The sequence below is a fragment of the Syngnathoides biaculeatus genome, chromosome 13 (genome assembly GCF_019802595.1).
Source record: "Syngnathoides biaculeatus isolate LvHL_M chromosome 13, ASM1980259v1, whole genome shotgun sequence".
NCBI lineage: Eukaryota > Metazoa > Chordata > Actinopteri > Syngnathiformes > Syngnathidae > Syngnathoides > Syngnathoides biaculeatus.
Window position 1 is genome coordinate 17,256,144 of NC_084652.1, and position 22,266 is coordinate 17,278,409.

Here is a 22,266-nt window from a genome sequence, read left to right on the forward strand (position 1 = left end):
ACTTCTTCTGGATACTTCTTTTGACAGAAATAGTAAAGTAAAATATGTTTGAAATATGCATTCATTCGAGACTCTCAATTGAATCCAAGGTGTGTTTGTGAGTGTGACTGTTGTTTGTCTCCATTTACCCTGCAATTGGCTGGCAACCAGTTCAGGGTGTACGCTGCCCCCTGCTCGATGACAGCTGGGATTGGCTCCAGCACTCCTGCGACCCTCGTGAGGATAAGCAGTTTAGAAAATGGATGGATATTGATTTTGTTGTTGATGAGTCATCATCGTCAGTTTCTTTGTTTGGATTTCCGGTCGATATTCTCTCGCATTGAAAAAAAAGAAAAGCAGACAAATTGTGAGTAGAAAAAAATGTTTAGTACAATTGTGATCTATCTCCAGACGTCTGTACTATCTATGAGTATTTAATGTAAGCTTCTCTAGTGTGCCACAATTCAGTCAGATTAGAGTTACAGTATATGAGAAGAGTTCTACTTTTTTTTTAGTTTTATTAAATTATGTGACAATAAACAAATGTATTGGAATAGGTTTTATAATGTATAGAACATATAGTTTTCCTGAGAAAAGGAGGTATTTCTTTCAAGAAAAAAACTGAAAATAAAATTTAATTAAAATGAGTTTTTTATGTCATGTTTTTTATTTTGTTTTTCCAACAGTAAGAGTACTATTTGTAATAAAATATAATACATTTTGAGAGTAAAATTTTATATTTTGGTCATTGAAGGAGTAACTTCCTGTGAATACAGTCAATTTTTTTCCCCACAATAAATTCACATTTTTCCACGGAGAAAAAAAGAAACCCCGTAAATAAATAAATAAATAAATAAATAAATAAATATTTAGCTTTGAATACAGTTACATTCAAGAAAATAGTTTATCCATCCCTTCATGATCTGAGCTGCTTATCTTCACAGGAGAGGTGTTGAAGTCTACTCAGAAGAACATTTTTTTTCGTAAAGGTTCAGTGAAAAAAGATATTTGAAGTTATTTTTCTGACATGTCGAAACACACTGCGGGGTGTGTGTGTGTGTGTGTGTGTGTGTGTGTGCAGGTGTAAGACAGTGTGTGCACATTTACACGTACAGCAGTGTTTGAACAGGTTAGTAAGCTTCAGCGGTCCAAATTGTGGTACACGCCCAAATGGAGAGGGAAAAAAATACTTTAGAAAAAACATTTGAGGTTGGGCCTCATAAAAATTGTTCCTGTGTAATGCAATCACACTATCCTATCTATCTATCTATCTATCTATCTATCTATCTATCTATCTATCTATCTATCTATCTATCTATCTATCTATCTATCTATCTATCTATCTATCTATCTATCTATCTATCTATCTATCTATCTATCTATCTATCTATCTATCTATCTATCTATCTATCTATCTATCTATCTATCTATCTATCTATCTATCTATCTATCTATCTATCTATCTCCCCCAAAAGTTGATGAACTAATCATAACAATATTAATAATAAACAATAAGAATGAAAATGACGACAAATGAAACAAATGTAACTGTACAAAGATGTGAAGATAAAAACTAATGTAAGGTAATCAACGTCTTTGTGGAGCTTTCGGTAGCTGACCGGATGCTGATTTATGAAGTCATTTAAGAGGGACAGATTGATCTTCCTTGCAGGACGATGGACAGCAGCAGGACGGAGAAGAAGATGGAGAGAGGATGAGAACACGCTTAATTGTTTTGCATAAGACCGCAAACCAGATCTCCTTTCTTCCTTTGATTTAGAACCTTTCAAAGGTACAGATAGAAAAACTTTACTTCATGCCTCTGAGTCAGCTGCTAACTTTGTGCGAACATGCTAACATTTGGTAGGCTAGCATATAGAGCTCATGCGCCTACGTCACCCAAGTCACATGACTGGCCATATTAATGGTCTTGTAAAGCATTGTTCAATGCTAAGTCGGTTGGAGACGGCACGAAAATATGTGTTAAAGCACGACCCCCAGAGTTTTGTCCGATACGTTAACCATTTAGAAGGTGATAATAAATTAAGGTACGTGGAAAAACGAGAGTCACTTGGCAAAGAGGACCCTTACTTAATGCCAAAGTCGATGTTTCCGACAGTGGACTGTTAACCTGCTTCCGCTTGTCTTGGACAACTGGATCTACACATGGATATGTTGAGTAAGTCGTTGAGATTTCCACAGAAGAGTTTGAAAGCGTATAAAAGTCTGGACGCATACAAATACTTCCTTGCAGGATCTGCTCTCAATCAAGAATAAATCCCATATAGTGATTGAGCCACTCAGAATTTTTCAATACAAATACCAATATTTAAAAAAATGACCCCTGGTTTTACACCAAGTCGCATTAATTAACTATGATAAGGGAAAAAAAGGACAGGGAGTCGTCTCCAACATACATAGAAGCGTGTTGCGGCCACACGTTAAACTTCGGTAAATCTCTCCATGACAGATGTTTTTTTTAAATATGCATTGTTCTCAAATGAGTCCAATCCGTTTTTACAAAAAGAAAATAAACCCCTGGGATAGGCTTCAGCACTCGTACACGGAAACATCACTGTTACCGACGATTTCTTTTCTTTTCTTAAATACACATTGGAAACATTTGAGAACAATGCATATTTAAAAAAAAAAAATCTGTCAGGGAGAGGTTTACCAAAGTTTAACATGTGGCTGCAACATACTTCCGTGTATGTTGGAGTCAACTCCCTGTTTTTTTTTTTTTTTTTTTTTTTTTTAAAGCATTGTTCTCAAATGAGCCAACTTGGCATTTTAAATACTTCTTGGGAATTTGAGTTTGAGTAGAGTAATTCCTACCTGAAATGAATTGCTACACTGTCGTGTGTATTTGGTTGGGCATCATCCATCACGTTTAATTGCCAAAATCCATCGATCTTTTCTGGTCTTTTCAGGTGGTAGTCCATAGAATGATCTCTTTGAATACCTGTCTCGTCTGTTGTAACAACTAACAGCACAACAAGTCTCGGCCATTATGAATATTCTGCTCCGGTTCAATGTCCTCCACATTGTCGAGCAGCTCTTTTTGACCGGCAATATGGCGAGATGGAAACCTGAGGACAGAACAGGTTTCATGTCTTCATTTGGATGTTGGGTCATCAAGTTTATGGGTGTTTCATGTACCGTATGCACATTATAGGGTTTTAAGTCATGGTTGGGTATTCAGTTGAGATTTAAAGACAGGTTAAGGTTGCAAACTTGGGTTAGTGTTTAAAATTGAGTTTTCAAACCCCGGGCAGTTTCAAATTAGGATTTCAAGTCAGAATTAGGTTTAGGTTTCAAATATGGGTTTCCAACCTGGGTTAGTGTTTCAAATTAGGATTTCAAGTTGACAAACTTGTGTTGCTCGACTGGACCAAGGCCTTTTTGGCTCTGCAAGCCAATCAGTTTAATTGCTCATCAGGATGTCACTTGACAACTCACACACAAACACATACACACACACACACATTAAAAGCGGTCATTAGTCTAATGCACGACGCGCTTTCATATGAAGAAGAAACAGGATGTCGGTGATGGAAGGCCGACCATTGAGCAATGACAAAAGTGCATTAGCAACAGCGGGAAGAGGAAGAGGACGATGAAGATGAACGACGCCGGCTAAACGCTGGCGGAGACGAACGTGCTCGCTCGACTCAAATTGTTCGTCAAGGCGATGTGCTGATAATTAGAGCATCATTCATTATTGATCGGCCACACACAAATAAAGTACACGCGCAACAACACGTGAAGAAAAATAATGCTGTTGATGATGATGATAATGATGATGATGATGATGTGTTTAGGAAAGCAACCAAATTATTAAATCTCCTGAAAAGTTGTCATGTTGAAGATGCGAGGATTCTGCCCAACAGCGACAGTATAGGTAAATACATAATTTGATAATAATTCCTACAATCACATTACCTATACTACCAACTACTAATAACTAAATAAACAATATAATAAATGTAAAAATAGGAACAAAAATAAATGAATTAAAGAAAACCTTTTCATTCACTGGAACACTCACACCATCGAAACAGTGTTGTTGCATTCTGTTCTTGACATTGATTGATTGACCGATTGATCACGGCACTCGTAGGATGGTAAAGTATGCAGAAATGCAGTAATGCAGCAGTACAAAGACAAAACGGTTTGAAGCAGCTCTGGATGAGCGTCACTTCTGTCATCATCTTCTCGATTTATGCCACAGACGATGCGACGGGCGCGACACCCGAACGCATCAGCTGACGGCCATTTTTACTGAAGCAGCTGTGGCGGGAGATTTTGCTGTCAGCGTCTGCCCGTCATTACGGGAGCGATCCGAGCGTCCGCCGCATACGTGAGCTGCGGGATCGTCGAGCATTGGCGAGCCCCGGTGGTACTTTTGACTGTGGGGAAGAGAAGTAGCCTTGTTTGAATCCCCAACGCTGACTTGAATCTCATTCTTGAAACCCTAACTTCCATTTTTAACCTTAAATAAGACAAAACCCCCGATTGGAATTCCAGAGATTGTTTTAAACCTAATGGTTGACTTTCAAAAACTAACTTGAGTACGTAACCCTTGTTCACAACCTTAATAATGTTTTAAAATCCTAATATGAACACCCAATCTTCATCTGAATACATAACCCTGATTTGAAGCCCTACTCAGATTTAAAACCCTACCTAGATACCCCGACCCACAAATGCTTGATTAAAACCTTAACTTGACACCAATAACCCTTCCTTGAAAGGTTAACCCCAAGGTCGGTTTGGAGTCCAAATCCCTGTTTGAAACTCTCAATTGAAATCCCAAACCTCTTGAAAACCTAACCCTGGTTTGAAACCCTACACTTCACCCTTGTCAGAAGCATCCTGCTTGAAAATTGAATTTTTCAAATATTTTTTTCTCTTCTCGGAAAAAGAGTGAAACTTTTCCACGTGGAAGACAAAAGTAGGCTGACATTTTTGTTCCACTTTTCCCACCATCTTGAACTATTTCTCCTCGGCCTCGAAATGAACGCTCTTCCCTTAAAGCGACGCACGCTGGCTCCTCGCCGCTTTTTGATAAGACATTCTCTCTTCTTTTCATTTCGACGTGCACAATCAGAGCGCTCGCCTTCGCGCACCTTCGCTCGGAAGGACAGGGAGCGGAGAATTCCGGTGGGGCCTCGCTTCGGGGAATCAGACGGCAGCGTCATGCCGAGCGCCCGCGTCCGTTATCTCACGCACGCACCTTCTCGTTTTACACGGCGCACTGAGCGCTCGCACGTGTGGAACCACAAAGTCAAAACATCTCCACTCTTGCGGGTAAAAAAAAAAAAAAAAAATCACATATTATTCCACTTCACACCAAAATACTAAAATGGAGGAATTTTTTAAGCACGTGCTCTTGAGAGTGTTTGCGGGTGTGCCAATGATAGACGAGCTTAGTGGGGTCAATTTGACAAAAAAAAAAAAAGATATCAGTCATACAAGTTCATCTTGGAAAACCACCCTCAAAAATGTACAAAATTACACAAATGGCAGAGTTGCTGATTCTTATGAGGCATGGATTCTTGAGACACCTTTTTTTTTGTGGGTCAGCAGATAATAGTGGTAGGGATCTGTCTTCAAGGGGATGAATTTTCAGAAGAGCCAGACGAGTGATGTCGAGCCAATTATTTTGGGTGTTCACACCCATCATAAAATGGTAACAATGGGCTAAATTGCATTTTGATGTTTTGTGCAAGCACACACGTTTCACTCACTCACGCACACACACACAGACACACACACCAAATGCAATTAAGTCTTAACTGATGGATCTCAGACCAACAATGACACTCTCTGAGTGTGTGTCTGTGTGTGTGTGTGTGCGTGACAAGTGCCAACACGATGACAGCCCTGAGCGCAGCATTTGTGCTACAAGCCCATGATAGCATGTTATTAGCGCAGCAGCAGCACACACACAAGCTGGTGGCCACTGTCAGTTGATTGCGTGTGTGTGTGTGTGTGTGTGTGTGTGTGTGCGTGCGTGCGTGTGCGTGTGTGTGTTTGATTGACTAAATAGCAGGCAGAGGTGGCTGACTTTATGTTCTTTTGTTTTGTGCAACACACACGACTACATTTTTCTTCTTTTTGTTCTTCTTCTTCTAAACAAAACACTAAAATTGTTAATAAATGCAACACATGACCACCCGATACGTAGAACACATGATAAAGATACAGTGGCATTTGTGTACGCGTGTGTTTGTACAGTACGTGTGTGTGAGCGTGGGCGTAGGCTTGCACATTCATCACTGAACAAGAAGTAGCTCTTAGTGTCAACAAGGTTGACGGTAATAGTGTACATCAGTGGCTTTCAACCATTGTAGGGTCCGGGACCCCTCCATCCCCCACGCAACATTTTGTTTGACCTTGAGGAGCCCCTGACTTTAACATGGTGAGTACTAACATTGTAGTATGTTAGCATGAGCAACAGCAGGCCCTTTACTAAATGTACAATAATTATATAATTGTTTTTTTTGCATCATGTTTAGTGGAAATATGATTTTTTTAGTTAACTACTGTCTGCGACAACGTGACTGTTTTTGAACAATAGCGTCACTGTTATTTACCATTGTAGACTGTTGACAGTCTCTGTGCTAATGAATGTCGTCTTTCAAAAGCATTCTGAGAGAGAGCCGGAAGATTCCAGAGTTCAGGTGTGCAGCTGCACCTCGCCCATGTTTCGTAACAGTACAGCACAGATAAAAATTAATGGCTGCCGTCAGTGGCAAGTCGTGCATTTGCGATTTGGGCCTACAGTGGGGAGGGAAGTGACCTAGTTCACCCCTTCACACTTCTGCTATCATGTCGCGTTTTTACAAAATAATATACAAAAATGTAAAATATAACCTCATAAGCTCTGCACTACAATATCATTTGGAGCAGCTTCCAATCAGTATTAATGTAATAGCATGAAAAACACATTCAAACTTGAACATCCTTCTCACCAGATATGTTTATTTTACGTGCCGCTCGCAAAGTGACGAATAACTCCTGTAACGCTGTTGTTGGTTGACTTCAAAATGTCAACTTTTTCTTGAAAAGTTCACTTTGAAGAATTTGTTTTTAAATAATGTTGGGACAATGGGCCTCCTCTGTAGGCCAGCTTAACCAATCAGAGGATGGAAAAATGCAGAAGTCACTGAAACTACAAACAGAAAGTTGATGAGTGAAATAAGAAACAAACAGTCATTATTAATATTATTGCACTTAAGACACCGGAGGCCCTGGGTAGATTACAATAACATGGCAACAGGTAGAAGCTGAAATCCGATTGGACGAAGAAAAACAAAATCTCATAGACTGTTGGGAAGGGCGGTACAGTGACTCAGCTTGTAAAGTGTTGGCCTCACAGTTCTGAGGACCCGGGTTCGATCCCAGCCCCCCCTGTGTGGAGTCTGCATGTTCTCCCTGTGCCTACGTGGGTTTTCTCCGGGCACTCCGGTTTCCTCCCACATCCCAAAAACATGCAACATTAATTGGACACTCTAAATTGGCCCTAGGTGTGATTGTGAGTGTGGCTGTTTGTATCTCGGTGCCCTGCGATTGGCTGGCAACCAGTTCAGGGTGTACCCCGCCTCCTGCCCGTTGACAGCTGGGATTGGCTCCCTTGTGAGGTTAAGCGGCAAAGAAAATGGATGGATGGATGGACTGTTGAGAACAAATGAAAAGAATTTCATATCAGTTGAAATGCTGGAAAGCCTTGAAGGTCCTGACTCTACGCCACCAGCTGCCATGTATGAGGATTTGTTTTTCACCTTAATTTTCTGCACATGTCCAAATACTTTTGTCCTAAACTGTAGTTACTTTGTAGTTCATGGAGGTGTCTCAATACTTTCGGCCAACTCATTTGCCCAAGATACCCGTTTTGTTGCCCTTTTCATTTCCAGTACCTGTTCCAGTACTTTCCCGCAAATCTCTTCACAGCGGATGCGTGTGTTTGCTCCATTCAGTGTTTAGCACCCCGCAGGTGGCCAAGATGTAGATGGATCCCTGAGTGGAACAACCAGCAGAACAACAACAAACAGTGCATGCATGCGTGTGTGTGTTTGTTGTCATCATACACTAGTCTGCTGAAGATGCTTTTCTTTTATTTCACTTTTAATTGTCTGACTGTGTGTGTTAGGGGTGAACTGTTTTCTAAATATATTATTCATTTTTTTGAAGAACAAACTTCAAGAAAAAAAGTCTTTTTATTTGTGACTTTTCTCCTCTTGAAATAGGATTTTAACTAATTCAAACTACAATAAAATGTACTTTATACTATTTACATTTTTTGTAATCAATCAAATCAACAACTTTTAATCTCATTATTTACAGTTCTTATATGAATATATAAAATTTAGATCTCATAGTAAGTATTAAGACAAAAATTCAATCTTAAAGAACAATGAAACTTTGATATCAAAGTTGTCCAGCTTTTTCTAAACAAAAACGTGACCTTAATATAATAATATCCATTGTTTCTGTTTAAGAAAGGCATCAAACTTTAACTTCATAAAACTCAAGAACATGGAAATAAAAATTACTTTAATCTCATATTTTTGCCTCCCCTATTTTTTAGAGTAACATGGGCTTAAATGTTGTTATAAAACAACCTTACTCTCATAATATTCAGACTTAAAAAATAATACTGTTGTTTGGCTTTCCACATATTTTAAGATAAAAGTCTTACATTTTTGCATGGTATTAAAGTTGCATTTTTTTTTGCAAAAATAAATAAATGTGTTGACAGCCACTTAATGGCAATTGCATTTTAGAGCTAAATATTAACTTCAAGTTAGCATCTTCCGCCTCCGCCACGACCACACAACAAAAATAAAACAAGACACAGTTCCAATAAAAGTTCATTTTTATCCACTTTCCCATAAAAAATACATTCATACACGTTGAGCATTTTACAAAACAAAATAAAAACAAAGCATCACATTTGAGCATCCAAACAAGTCACGTGGCAAATAAAAAAATAAACTCAGATAATACTTATTTGCAAAAAAAAACAAAAAACATTTGAACAATTTATGTCACCATTTTTAGTTTTTTTTTTCTTTTTTCAAAACAACACTCACATGGTTTTATTTGGTCCCCAGTTGAAATAAGGGCCTGCAACAAAAAAAATATATATTTTTTGCTTTGTCAACCTCTCCCGAGTGTGAAAAAACAAGAAAACAAAGAACAATGGCCGCCCTCGTGTTGTTAAGGATGAGGCATACGCTTGTTGGCTTGCAACAAGTCACGTCTTTGTCACTGTATGAGCTAAATGTCTTCGCCAATCTGCAGTCAACTCCTCATTCAAGATGGATTTTTTATTTTTAATTTTTTTGCAGGGGGTTACATGGCAAGATGCAAGCCATATTATTTTTTTCCAGGAAGAAATTGGAATATTTGAAGCTGTACTTTTTGACCCAAAAAAGCAGAAGCTTACAGGATGAATGTAATATTGGTCGAGGAGGAAAAGTAGCTGCAAGAGTCAAGTTATTTTTATCCTCAAGAAAAAAATTTAAATTATTAGATAAGTGTGTTCCCCGAAAAAGCAATATTTTTCAAGAATACAGAAAATTGCAGAAGTTATGAAGTTGAATTTCTTTTTTTTTTTTTAAAGCCATAATACTGCAAGATTTGAGTTATGTTTTTTTCTAGAAAAAAGTCAGAGGATTTAAGTTGGATCTTTATGGAAAGAAATAGTCACAATATTATGAGATTTATGTATTTATTTTTAGAGAAAAAAATGGAACGTTACAAGATCAAAGGTAGAGTTTTCCCGCTGAACAAGGTTGTAATATAAAAAAAGTGGAAAATCATAAAAGTTGAGTTAGGAGATTATAGTTGTTTTTTTTTAAATGTCAATTTCAAAATTACATTACAAAATGTAATATGTCACTACATTGAAGTTGTCAGTTTTCTATAAAAAATTGTGGTTATAAAATTAAAATTGTTTTTCTTTTCAAGAAGCAAAGTCTGAAAATGACAAAATGAAAGTTTGTGTAGTCTAAAATTCACTCAAGAGTTAAACGGCGTCGTCAGTCATCATTCGAACAAACCCGTTGAGCAGGTTTCGGTCGAGTCCCCCACTAACAAAAAAAAGTCAGATTGTTTTTTTTATATGCTGAGCAACAAATAAATGAGATGAATGTCAGATGTTTTCATAGCAGAGAAAAGTTGCAATTTGATGAGATTAAATTTGTATTTTGGGGGAGACACAAAAATTTAAATATTGCACGAATCAAGTTGTAATTAGTAAAAAAAAAATCGTCATTATTTTTTCATAGCAGAGAAACATTGCGCTTTCGTGAGATTAAGTGGATAGTTTTTGGGTAGAAAATAATCTTACTGTAAATATTGAATGAAGTAAAATGTAATTTTTCAGGAAATAAAGTTGTACAACAGTAATTAAACCATCATTTTTTTTAAATAATATAACTAGATTGATGTTGTGTTGGTGTATAGGTCATATTGTTTCTTTAAAAGTAATAAATGATCAAAATGTTTTGGGAGGAAAACACATTATTATTATGTAATATTACATTATTATTATTATTGAATCAATAATTAATGATCTAAAATCAAATGGATTTTTTTTTCTTTTTTGGGAGGAAAAAGGTCATAAACTATAACATTAAAACGGAATTTGATGATGAAAAGGTTGTAATATTACGGGTCAGTCTTTTTTTTCTCTTCAAGAAAAACACGTTCTAAAATATGATATAGAGATGACATTGTAAAATTCCAAGATGAAAGTCCTGTTTTGTTTTGTTTTTTTTTTGAGAAAAAACATTTGCAACATTACGAGCTGGAAGTTAAAACAACAGAAAATTGCTCATTTGTAATTTGAACCTTGGCATTTAGAAAGTACTCCATTTTTTAAGCAGAAGGTTTACTACACAGTAGTAAAGCACAAGTGCGAGACATTCCCGTTGACCAAGGTTGATAAAAACGTAAAAAAAAAAAAAAAAACTAAAATATGAAAATCTCCTGTCTTGTCTTGTCTTTCCAGAGTGGACACAGTTGTTTTATTGTGGAGAGGAAATGAGCGTCTGTAAAGCTTTTTCAATAACTGCATTCATATGCGTGTGTGTGTGTGCGTGTGTGTATTGAGGAGGACAAGGCCACTTACATAAGGCATCAGGAAGGTCAACAGTGCACTTTTATCTCCCTCTCTTGTTTTTACACATACGAGTCGAAGAAAAAGTGAAGGCGATTTGCCTTCAAAGCACAATTATTAATGGTATTCCCAAGGAAAAATAAAAACAAGAAAGCCGATGTTTGATGTTTTTCTACAATAGCAATACGAAGGTAGCTGCTCTCAAACGACTTCATCCTTTCAAACACGACAAATGCAAACCCCCCCACCCCACCCTCGCTCCTACACTCATGCACCCCCCCCACCATACACACATTTTTTTATATGACCTCCACATTCGCATTTTGGATATGCGTGAGCAAAAACCAGTGAACACACTGCAATGTGCACTCCATGACACTAGTTGGCGATGTGTATTTTATGAGGAGCATTAAGCAGGAGTATGTGTTTTCACGTAAACAAAACGGACCAAACCGTGACAAATGTATTCGCTTCAAAGAACATGTTGCGAAAAATGGGCCCATGGAAACCCTGGAAAGGAAAAAAACTACAATTTGAACCAAACATTTTAGTACTATTTTCTTTTTTTTTTTTTTTTAAGAAAAAGTCATGCCAGAGAAAAACCAATCTGGAAATAGTTATCAAATTTGTCAAGCTATAAAGTTTTCTTCTTCTTTGTTTCTCCAAAATTAATATTCTGAGATTTAAGTCATATTTTTGTGAAAAAAAAAAAAACATAAAATAAGTATAAAGTCGATCAAAAAGTCAGAAACTATACAATTAAAGTTAAGAATAGTTTTTTCTGGAAAAAAAGTCGGCATATTGGAAGCTTGAAGTCAAACTTTTGGAGTAAGTCATTTTCAAGATTATTGTAAATATTTTTTTAACGTAAAGTATTTTTTCCAAACAAAAATAAAAACAAGTCGAGAAAAGTGCATTCAATTATAAGAATAAAGATAAAAGTCAAGATAAGTCTAAAGTTATTTTTTTCAAGAAATGTCATAAAAATACATTAAAGTTAGATTTCTTGAAAAAATTGTCATCTGAGAAGATTTATGTCCTTGATTTCTTTTAGAATAAAGTGGTAATATTACAAGAATGATTTTTTTTCATTCATTCAGGTCAAAAGACGATGAGAAAGAAGTTCAGTTCTCACAAGATTATATCAATTTTTTGGGAGACAAAAAGTTCTATGTTACACAATTAAAGTCAGATATTTTTTTAGGGACCATAAAGTCATATTTTTTTGTTCAAGGCAAATGTCGGATTTTGTCGAAAAAGCGAAGGAGAAAATTGCCGCATTGAATTTAGGAGATGAAATATGTATCTTTTTTTTCTTTCCAGCGTGTCCCTTCCACTCTCTTCGCCACCTCCAAGTGTCCCCCATCTCTCTTGCTTACCAGACAACAAAATGACCAAACTCTCATGTGTATGTTTTTAGACAGGTTACGTCATACATTGCACATTTATTAGCTGCACCAAAAAAAAAAAAAAAAAACGTCACCCCTCCCCTATCCTTTTTTCTGTTTTCTAAAAATAAGCAAGGAGCTGTAAATTTCCCTCCAGGCCTCTGGAGGGCGCACAAACAAACAAAGAAGCCCTCCTCTGCTTTCCATTTTCTTTTCATTCACTCAGAGACCAAAAGACGGAATTTGTCCACCATGCACGCCGTACGACTTCAGCTAACCGGTGCGGGCGGGGCGTCCGCAGTCCGGACACACCGCCGCCACCTGCGAAGTCCCAAGATTCTCCAGGCAGGGCCGTTAACAAAAAAACAAAAACCATCAAACACCATACACGAGTTCCCGTCCTTTCCGGAATGTTCCTGCTTCCTCACAGCAAGGTATCGGAGGCACTGAGTACGGTGCAAAATGAGAGCTCTGCGTTTACTTCCTGCTTTTTTTCCGCTGACCCGACTGCCGCCTGCCAGCGCGGTCCGCTGTCGATACGCTGAACCGGCCTTGCTGATGCCACACGGGTCAGGAAACGTCCGCCGGATTCATCCCGCGGGGCCTTTGGCGCCGCAGACGCCTGCCCCGCCTTACATGTGCCGCTTCATGTGCAGAGCCAGGTGGTCCGAGCGAGAGAAACACCTAGGGGGGGATTTGATTTGAGGTTTGACGTCAGTTAGCATTTAGCATCTGCCTTTAGCACGGAGCACAAAGTTAGGAGTCGTAAATTTACCAAATGAAAGAAAAATTAGGCAATATCATCAGAGCAAATTATGAGATTGAATCAATGTTGAGAAATAAAAAGTAATAGAGTAATGCAAGATTGAAGCAAGAGTTGTTTGAGAAAATATATTTATATTTCGAGATTGACGTTTGATGCATTTTTCCAAGACAAATGTCGTGTTTTCCCAAGAATAGCCTTGGTTTTACGACGAAAGTAATAATTTTCTCTTTTTAGTAAAATAATAAGTTAGATTTGTTTTAGACAAACTACAATATTAAACTTTAAATATTACACTATTACTTTATCAAAATTATATCATAATTTCTTTAAATTATATTATAATTTTTTTTCCAAGTTCTTTTTACAAGAACTTGAAATATTGCAAAACTTTAGTGACATTTCTCCAAAAATAAGAACTTGTGATGCTACAAGATTAAAATTGGACTTTTAGAATAACATTTTCTTTTCAAGACAAAGGACATATTTTCTTGAGATAAATATCAAGCTTTTACAAGAGTAAAGTATTTTTTTTCTAAGGAAAAAAAAATCAGAAAACTATGACAAAGAGGAAAAAAGTGGAACTTTATGAGATAAAAGCTACATTTTGTTTTACATTTTTTAAAATAAAATTTCTTCTGGCAAGCTTAAAATGAATAACTTCTCGTTAAGACTTTTTTTTCTTCTTCAAATGGATTAAATGCATTTTGTACCTGTCACAGTGACTGCACTTGAATGGCTTGGCCCCCGTGTGCTTCCTGAAGTGACGCGTCAGCTCGTCGCTCCGCGCGAATCGCCACTCGCAGCCTTCCCAAGAGCATCTGTACGGCTTCTCGCCTGCCACACAAAACCATGGCGACACACAAACCCCGTCAGCCAGTGCACAAAACAACACGACAACGGCTTTGAAGCCGCGAAAAATATGTAACCCTAACCCTAAACTAACCCTAACCCTAATGTATGACAGTTTTCTTCCACCCATCCATCCATCCATCCATCCATTTTCTTAGCCGCTTATCCTCACAAGAGTTGCGGGGAGTGCTGGAGCCTATCCTCGCTGTCAACGGCCAGGAGGCGGGGTACACCGTGAACTGATTGCCAGCCAATCACAGGCCACATAGAGACAGACAACAGTCACACTCACAATCACACATAGGGGAAATTTAGAGTGTCCAATTAATGTTGCATGTTTTTGGGATGTGGGAGGAAACTGGAGTGTTCCGGAGGAAACCCACGCAGGCACGAGGAGAACATGCAAACTCCACGCAGGCAGGTCCGGGATTGAACCTGGGACCTCAAAACTGTGAGGCCAATTCTTTCAAGCTGATCCACCATGCTGCCAGTATGTAATATGAATTCAATAAAAAAAAAAAATACATACATAAGAATATATATATATATATATATATATATACACTAAAACAGATGTGGAAAAACGACTCGAAAGGACTCAAAACTTAAATGGAGGCCTTGACTTCACTCGGGACTTGAGGGCAAAGACTTGAGACTTAAATGTGACTTGCAAAGCAATGACTTGGTTCCACCTCTGGTATCTATGTTACATCAATTGCTCATTTATAATAGATGATTTCTTAATATAATACTGTAGTTTTCTTGGCTGCAGACAACACTGCGCCGCCGAGCACGAGTTGAGCAGAGAAACAAGTTGGCGTGCTGTGGTTTGTGTCTTATATAATGTGTGTGTGTGTGTGTGTGTGTGTAATGGTGGCATTAATGTTGGACGGAGAGGGGCGGGAGGCGCACACATGGTCGGGCAAGGATGCGAGGAATGCGACTTCCTCCGCTAATGGGCGGCACTCCAGCTGTAAACAGCTTGCTCGCGGGTCAAAGTTGACGAGGCTCACATATGACGGCAGAGCAGTGCCACACTCGCCAAAGAGAAGGCAACTGGCAGAAAACCCATCTTGGTTTTGTTCCCCAGGGCGAAATGTGAGACATGTTGACATGATAAACATACCCTGTTTGACAACATCAAAGGACATTTTCCTCTTTCAAAATGTTGAATGCAAAAACAGACCGTTTAGCCCAAAATAAACCCTGATGTCATTCAACATGACACGTGAGGTTAGCATTTAGCATTAGCAGCATTTCCCCTTTCTTTCTCTTATTTTGGACATCCATTTGGTCTCCTCACTTTCTCTTAGCCCAAACTTCTTTTTTTTTTAGGATTAAAACACAGTAGTTTTCCAAAATATGAGCCGTCGCTTGGCTGATCTTTTTGTCTTGAGATATGAGCAAATGTTTTAGATACAAGTAAGGTTTATGCTGCCAATGAAATAGTGGCAGCAATCTTCACAGCATCCAACCACCATAAATTTCCATCGGTTTCCTTGCAGTGAAAGGACAAAATTAGTTGGTAGCGCCAACGGTTTGGCAACCGCCAATTAACTCCACAGAATGATGAGAACAGATGCTCCAATAGGTACGACTGTGTTTTCTTATTGCCTTTTTTTTGTTTGCACGTTATTTGGACAGTAAATGTTGTGACTGTGTTATAATACACTCCAATAACTGTCGAGCGTAATTTTTCTTGTTCATTGTTTTGTTCATGTGTTTTGGAGGATCCTGAATAGATTACAATAATTGCACTTCCATTCATTTTAGTAGATAAAGATGATTTGTGGTACAAATGTTCAGCGCATCATCTTGGAACATATGAAACTCGCAATTATTTGAATTTCAACTCAGTTTGAAGTTTACTGTCAAATTAAATATAAAGGAAATTTGAAGAAAGAATATTTGAACACAAACAGTGAAGCAACATGTAAACAGTTACTATAGCAATACTCAAAAGGTACACAGTTTACAATTTATTCTCCCTGAAAAATAACTAATAGTAGTGCAGCTGACTGAGGACTGAACGTCTCGATGTATTACTCGATGTATAACTGCATTATCTTGCCGACAAGTGGCCAAGGCGTGCACACCAGAAGGAGCAGCACTTTGTACATTGAATTATGGCAAAAAGTGTTTCCAAGCCACTTATCCTCACAAGGGTAACATGAATGCTGGAGCCTAATCCCAGCTAATTTTGGGGAAAATGCAGACTACACCCTGAACTGGTCGCCAATCAGCCGCAGGGCACATGTCAATGCCACCATTAAATGGGAATTGAACCCACACTGGCTGCACCAAAGTCAGACGTGTGTACCACTCCACCATCAGTGATGTGACAGAAATTGATTCTTTACATTCTATTCAATTATGTCAGTACTAGTAGTTCTTTTGTTTTTTGGTAATGGGTGGGGCAAGGGGGTGGGATGGAATGGATTCATGACAGTCAATGGGGAGAGATAATTTGAGATATGAGTGTTTGAGTCACAAGCGTGATCACAGATGTATTAAACTCTGGTGGGCGCATATGCCCTAAAGGGGGAGGTGGGCGGTTGTGGTGGTGATGGCAAGAGATGTGTAACAGGGTCTGGTATACAAACTCAAAAGTCACATAAACTTAAGTGGACCTGCAGGCCTGTCAGTTTTTTTTGTTTTTTTTGCAGGAAAGGCAATTGGCCAGCTCTCGTCAGGATATTGAAAGGCGTGGATCCCCAGGGCCAGGGCCCCCTCCGCCCCCCTGTGGAGATGAACACAAAGGCCCCCTTGGAGGTGCGCCAGCATCTTCCAGGAATGTTTCATGACCCGCACTAATTTTTTTCTCTTTTGCTATTTTTGGGGAACGTATGAGTAGGTTTATGTGTGTGCATGTGTGAGGGAGGAGGGAGGGGACGGGGGTTGCTGGGGGCTGTTGTGATGTTAATAGTATCTAAGTGTGGGAAAAGTGGTTTAAGGTATGTAAATGTATGTTGTTGGTCAGGATTCCCACATTGCACGTTCTGGGCGCAGCCCGTCTCCGACCGCTCCCTCTGGCATGATGTCACATTCCGGGTGTGAAGTAGGTCACAATAGCAAACAATTCCAGCAATGCGGTGCCATCTTTGCAAAGATTTGCACTGGCAAGAGGACAGTATTACACAAACGGGGCTGCGCTGAAATGTGGTTTGACACAAATGGGGATGCGCCCGTCCGTGCACTTCAAGGGGTGCGTGAGTTGTGTAATGCCATCTGCTACAATAATTACACATTCTTACACGAAATGAATAACTATCATGTAAAAATAACTAACCAAGGACTTTGTTATGACTGCTTTTTTTGTGAGGGGGGGGCACGCATGAGTAAATGCGGTCTTCAAAAACCCAATTACATTTTTTGTTTGTTTGTTTCTAAAATCTACACCAAAATTCGGAATAAATATTATAAAGCTTTTAGTCAAGATTTGACATTTTATTTGAACAACTTCCTTGACTTCTGATTTCAAAGCCAGTTATCCATCATTCTGTTGTATATGTAATAACATGAGCCACTTAACATTTATATTGTTTCACTCATAACAGCCCAATGAGGGAAACCACAACTACAATTTGGCCCTTGACTTCGACACTTGTGATTGTATACAGTCACAACCTCTCATGGGCCGCAGTAAAATGAGTCATTTTTGCAGAAGATAAAGAAGGTGTGCCTGTGAATATTATTGTATAGTCAGTCTACTTGTGTTTTTGCACATTTGTGTTCAAATATCTGTTGCTTAAAGATTTTAACCTTGTCACATAGATACGATTTGTTAGCCTGTCTATGACATTTTCCCACTATGTATTAGCATTGACACATGTTTTATTTGTTATGATTACTTTGACAGTAACCTTCAACTGGGAGCGGCAATGAGAGCTTTAAGCTTGTTCATGATCTGGTAAACCGCTGCTTGCCGAGAAGTGAGATGCATTCGCTGCCGCAATACAGCGCGCGTACCTCGTGTTTTCACTTGCAAATCCAGGCAAAAAAAAACCAAAACATCTGAATGTATCTCGGAAAACTCATTATACAGGTTGCTCGTATCTCAAGACACTACAGTATTGATTTCGGGATTGTGAGTTTATTGGTTTTAAGAGTCCCACCCAAGTGTCCCCCGGGGCGCGTACCTGTGTGGGTGCGCTGGTGCGCCTTGAGATGCGAGCTCTTTGTGTACACCTTCCTGCAGCCATTGAAGAGACACCTGTGCACTCGCCTCCTGCTGTCGGGGGATGCTTCCCCGCTGGCGAGACCCGCCACCCTCTCCGCTCCGATGTTGCCGCCCGTCCTGCCTTTCCCCACCGGGTGTCCGCCTCCCCACGCCTGCGCCCCCGCTGGGCTCTCCTTGCCCAGCTCGGGTGAAGAGGGCGGTGTCCCGATGATGACGGCGGCGGCGCAGGCGGCGCTCAGGTCCTCGGGGCCATCCCCAAGTAGATCCGCCAGCGAGCCGGCGGGGAAGTCGAGGGCCGGCGACAGTTCCTCGGAGCTGTCCGACGCCTCGCTGCTGGCGTCCGAGTGGAAGCAGCAGTTGGCACTGTCCCGGGTCTCCGGAGGGTCCTCATCCTCCTTGGCCAGCTTGGGGTCGGCCGCCTTGTCGCCGCACGCCAGCATCAGTTTGCTCCAAAGGTCCTCTTGGCCTTCAAACTTCAGCTCGGATGCCGACACGTACGGCTCGGCCTGGAGGTAGCGCTCCAGCTCCAAGCATGTCTGAACAAGAACAAAAAGAGACAAACATCAATATCAGGAAAGAGAAGTACATGCTGAAAGAGATACATAGCATCCTTGCATTTGCCATGAAACTGTACCACACGTTTAAAAAAAACATTCTACGTCTGTTACTTTAATTTTTTCTATTTTAAATGTTTTATTTCTTTGTCTTCAAATGCTTATAGTCACGCAAACCTCATTGAGTTACCTTGTATATGAAATGCGCTATACAAATATATTTGCTTTGCTTTTTTTTGGCCATTTATTCATAGAAGTGAAAGACACACTTCTTAAAATGGATAATGAACTAATTCTTATCCATGAATTTTTGTGTGTGTCCCCCCGCACCTTCCACAAAAAAGTGATTATTCCCAGATGATGTAATTTTATATTTATGTTCCCAAACGTACTATTGAGTTTTAATATTTTGAAGTTCACTTTGTTCCTGTTGCAAATGCTTGTACATTATGTGGAGCCCTCGAAGTTGGAAGAGTCTGGATTAAAAGATTTTGAGTTGGCACAGCACGAAGTCCTGATGAAGATGTCAAATGGCACTCAAACAAAACGGTTTAACGGGTTGCAGTTGCTCGAACGTGAAGAAATCACTAAAAACCGAAAGATATCAAAATCCAAAAGGATTTCGGAATATAAAATAATTGCTGAAATTATTACTGAATGCTTGAAAATGCTGGTTCTTGTTCAAAAAATTCCAATGTGAAGCACTCACTGAAATTAAAACAGTCAGCATTAAAGCATTTCAGGATTACATATTATTTCTTGATGTCGAATTCCATTAATTCACATTCTATTGGTAAATAGTCAATCACAAAGTCTGCATTAAAGCAACGCATAATGCTGGCCACTCTCTTTATTACCTTATCGATTTCTTTTACACTGTAACAAGTATCGTAATGCACTTTATTGTGACCTTGGCCTCAGAATGCAGTTTTACAAAGACTAGCTGGTGGAATACCCAGAACCAGGAAGCCCAAGTCTTTTATGTAATCTACATAAGACTAACATTCCCGATGTAACATTCCCAAGCGGTGTCTGTGGTCCAAGTGCTTGTAGATCTTTTAGCACCATCAATTATTCAGCATAATGTGGATTTAATAATGCATTTGGAGGAACGCTAGAAATAACACCGCACGCCAGGGACCTGAGAGGAGGATGTTGGTTGGGGGGGTCGGTGTCACGGAATGGTGGTGTGTGTATTTGTATGTGTGTAAGTGAGTTGGGGGGGTCCATAAAAAGCTCCACCATGAATACTGCAAGATCCACTTTGGGAATGTATGGTGGGGGGGTGGTGGTGGAAGCGAGCCGCTGTTGTGGGTCCGGCGTGGGCCAAATTCCAACGCTAGCAGATAACTGGAAGATGACTCATTAAGGGAATCTGCAGCGGCATTGCCAGACAAAATGTGTCGAGGAGGGGAATGTGGACCCGGGGGTCGGAGGCACATCCCACTACTGAGTTGAAATTGTGGAAACCAGAGCATGCAACTCACGGAATGCAGCTCTGGGTCTGCTTTGGGGGAGGTCTGACTGAAGCCATTCCACTACAAGCCAAGGATTTTTTTTTTTTTTTTTTTACTTTTAACAACAAAGTGGGAATAAAAAAAAGGTTCACCGACGCTCACTGGAGTAGAAAGAGTTCGTGTCAAAGAACTTTATTTTTTCTTGAAGATGTGAAATTTCAGTTGCCTATTTGTTGCTATTTGTTTTAGAGGTCAAAATTCAATTTGTTCCTGTCAAAACAATCAGGTGTAAGGAGCTGACTGAAATCGATAGAGTCCGAATCAAAGCATATCACGATGCCACTTTAGTATTTCTGGATTCGATGTCAAATTTGCAATCCCGGACAGCAACAATTGAATTTGCTAATCTCTGTTCAAAACAGACATTTCTGAAAGGAAATACAGTTTTGTGGTCTAATTGTTCTTCTTCGTTTTAAAAATGGAGAAATTTGCAGAGGTCACTAAAATTGAGAGCGTCCGCTTTAAAGCACTTCACGGCAGCATGTTAGTAATTCTTGACATGGATGTCAAAATGCATTCCCGAAAAGCAAAATTAGTTTTTCGTGATTGTAACTTCTCTTTCATGTAAAAAAAAGAACAACTTAAGAGATAATAGAAATACTTCACGTTAAAGGGCTTCACACGGCACATAATTATTTCATATCGCTTATTGACTTTTCTGAAGGCAAGAAACATTGTCATGGTTGAAATTCCGCACTGCCGTCGAAAATGTGAGGGCCTCGCTGAAATTTGTCTGCATTGGAGTACTGCCTGGGCTTTGGAGGTTGGCAGTTTCCCCTCTCTTGCTTGTACTCACTTGAATTGTCAGTCTATGCGCGTGCACGCCTGACAGTTCCCCGCACGCGCATGTCGACCTCGGGAATTTGGTTCCCCTGGAGCCCGACTGCCTGCCTTGGAGGAGCGCCAGAGGAATTCCAATACACTCAAGTATATTTGATGAAAATAATAATAATAATTTAAAAAGAAAATCAATAATCATAAAAAGCCAGCTGGGTAGCTGTCAGTCGGCGCGCATGCACGTATGACAGCTTCGCGCACTCGCGACGGTTGAGGTTGCAAAGTTTGCACACGCACGCACGCACGCACGGCTGTTGCAAGCTAGACGAAAAGTGAGATCAACAAGGTGGCCACAAATGTACGCATCAATTTGCTCTTATTGTTATTATTTTTATGTTTTGTTTATTAAGTGGCGCCTTTTCTTTCTCTCTTGTGCGCTTGCTTACCTGCTGCCAGTACTCCTCCAGGGACGGTAAGGCGGAAAAGTATCCGGTGTCGTGCACAATCTGAAGCTCCTGGAAGATGCTGCACATGGGGATGACGTCCATCTCAGCCGGCTGCCTTGGTCGTGGTACGTGCGTCCGTCCGAGCGTGCGCATGTACGTCGCGCTGGTTCCGGAGAGCAGCGCACACTGACTGAAGTCTGCACTCGACTGCCAACTCCCTCGAAACTCTCTTCCTCCTCCTCCAGTCGCGGTTACAACTTACACACGAACATGCGTCACGTGACGCCGTGACGCTTCAAAGCATCCCAGCCAATGAACTCCGAGGACCGTTCGACCCGCCTCCCGGTGCCTCTCCGCCGGCCTGGTTGGCTCCCGAGCCCGAGTGCCTCCCCTTGCTCATTGGGCCGGGCAGGAACTATTTTTAGACCGCTATATAATCGCACAGAAGTAGGAAGTGAAGCCGGAGTGGAGCGCGCAGAGAGCGTGTGGCTTGGCGCTGGCGATTCTTAGGAGAAGCAGCGGCGCAAGCACAACGAGCGCAGCCGGGGACGGACGCTCCTCTCCGCCTTTGTAGGACGGGGACGTACCGCTGAGTCCCTCAGAGGTTGGGGGTCACAAAAACGACCACCACAAATGTGACATCTGATCAATTAATTTACTTTTAACTCCAATAATAAGA

At 40.1% G+C, this 22,266-nt stretch overlaps 1 protein-coding gene across 1 annotated transcript; it reads right to left on the minus strand.

Annotated features, from left to right (window-relative positions):
* Positions 1 to 11,371: 11,371 nt before the first annotated feature.
* LOC133511255 (Krueppel-like factor 6) lies at positions 11,372 to 21,839 on the minus strand. Its single transcript, XM_061840018.1, has 4 exons — positions 21,588 to 21,839; positions 18,253 to 18,829; positions 13,975 to 14,098; positions 11,372 to 13,182 (listed from the first exon to the last, which is right to left on the minus strand). The coding sequence occupies exons 1-4, from the start codon at positions 21,738 to 21,740 to the stop codon at positions 13,131 to 13,133; spliced, it is 906 nt and encodes a 301-aa protein (XP_061696002.1). The 5' UTR covers positions 21,741 to 21,839; the 3' UTR covers positions 11,372 to 13,130.
* Between the last annotated feature and the right edge of the window lie 427 nt (positions 21,840 to 22,266).

Coding starts and splice junctions, on each gene's coding strand:
- LOC133511255 (XM_061840018.1), bottom strand. CDS start 21,740: ATGCGCACGCTCGGACGGACGCACGTACCACGACCAAGGCAGCCGGCT. Junction 14,099..18,252: donor GCACCAGCGCACCCACACAG/GTACGCGCCCCG, acceptor TTTGTGTGGCAG/GCGAGAAGCCGTACAGATGC. Junction 13,183..13,974: donor AAGTGCAGTCACTGTGACAG/GTACAAAATGCA, acceptor ATCCCCCCCTAG/GTGTTTCTCTCGCTCGGACC.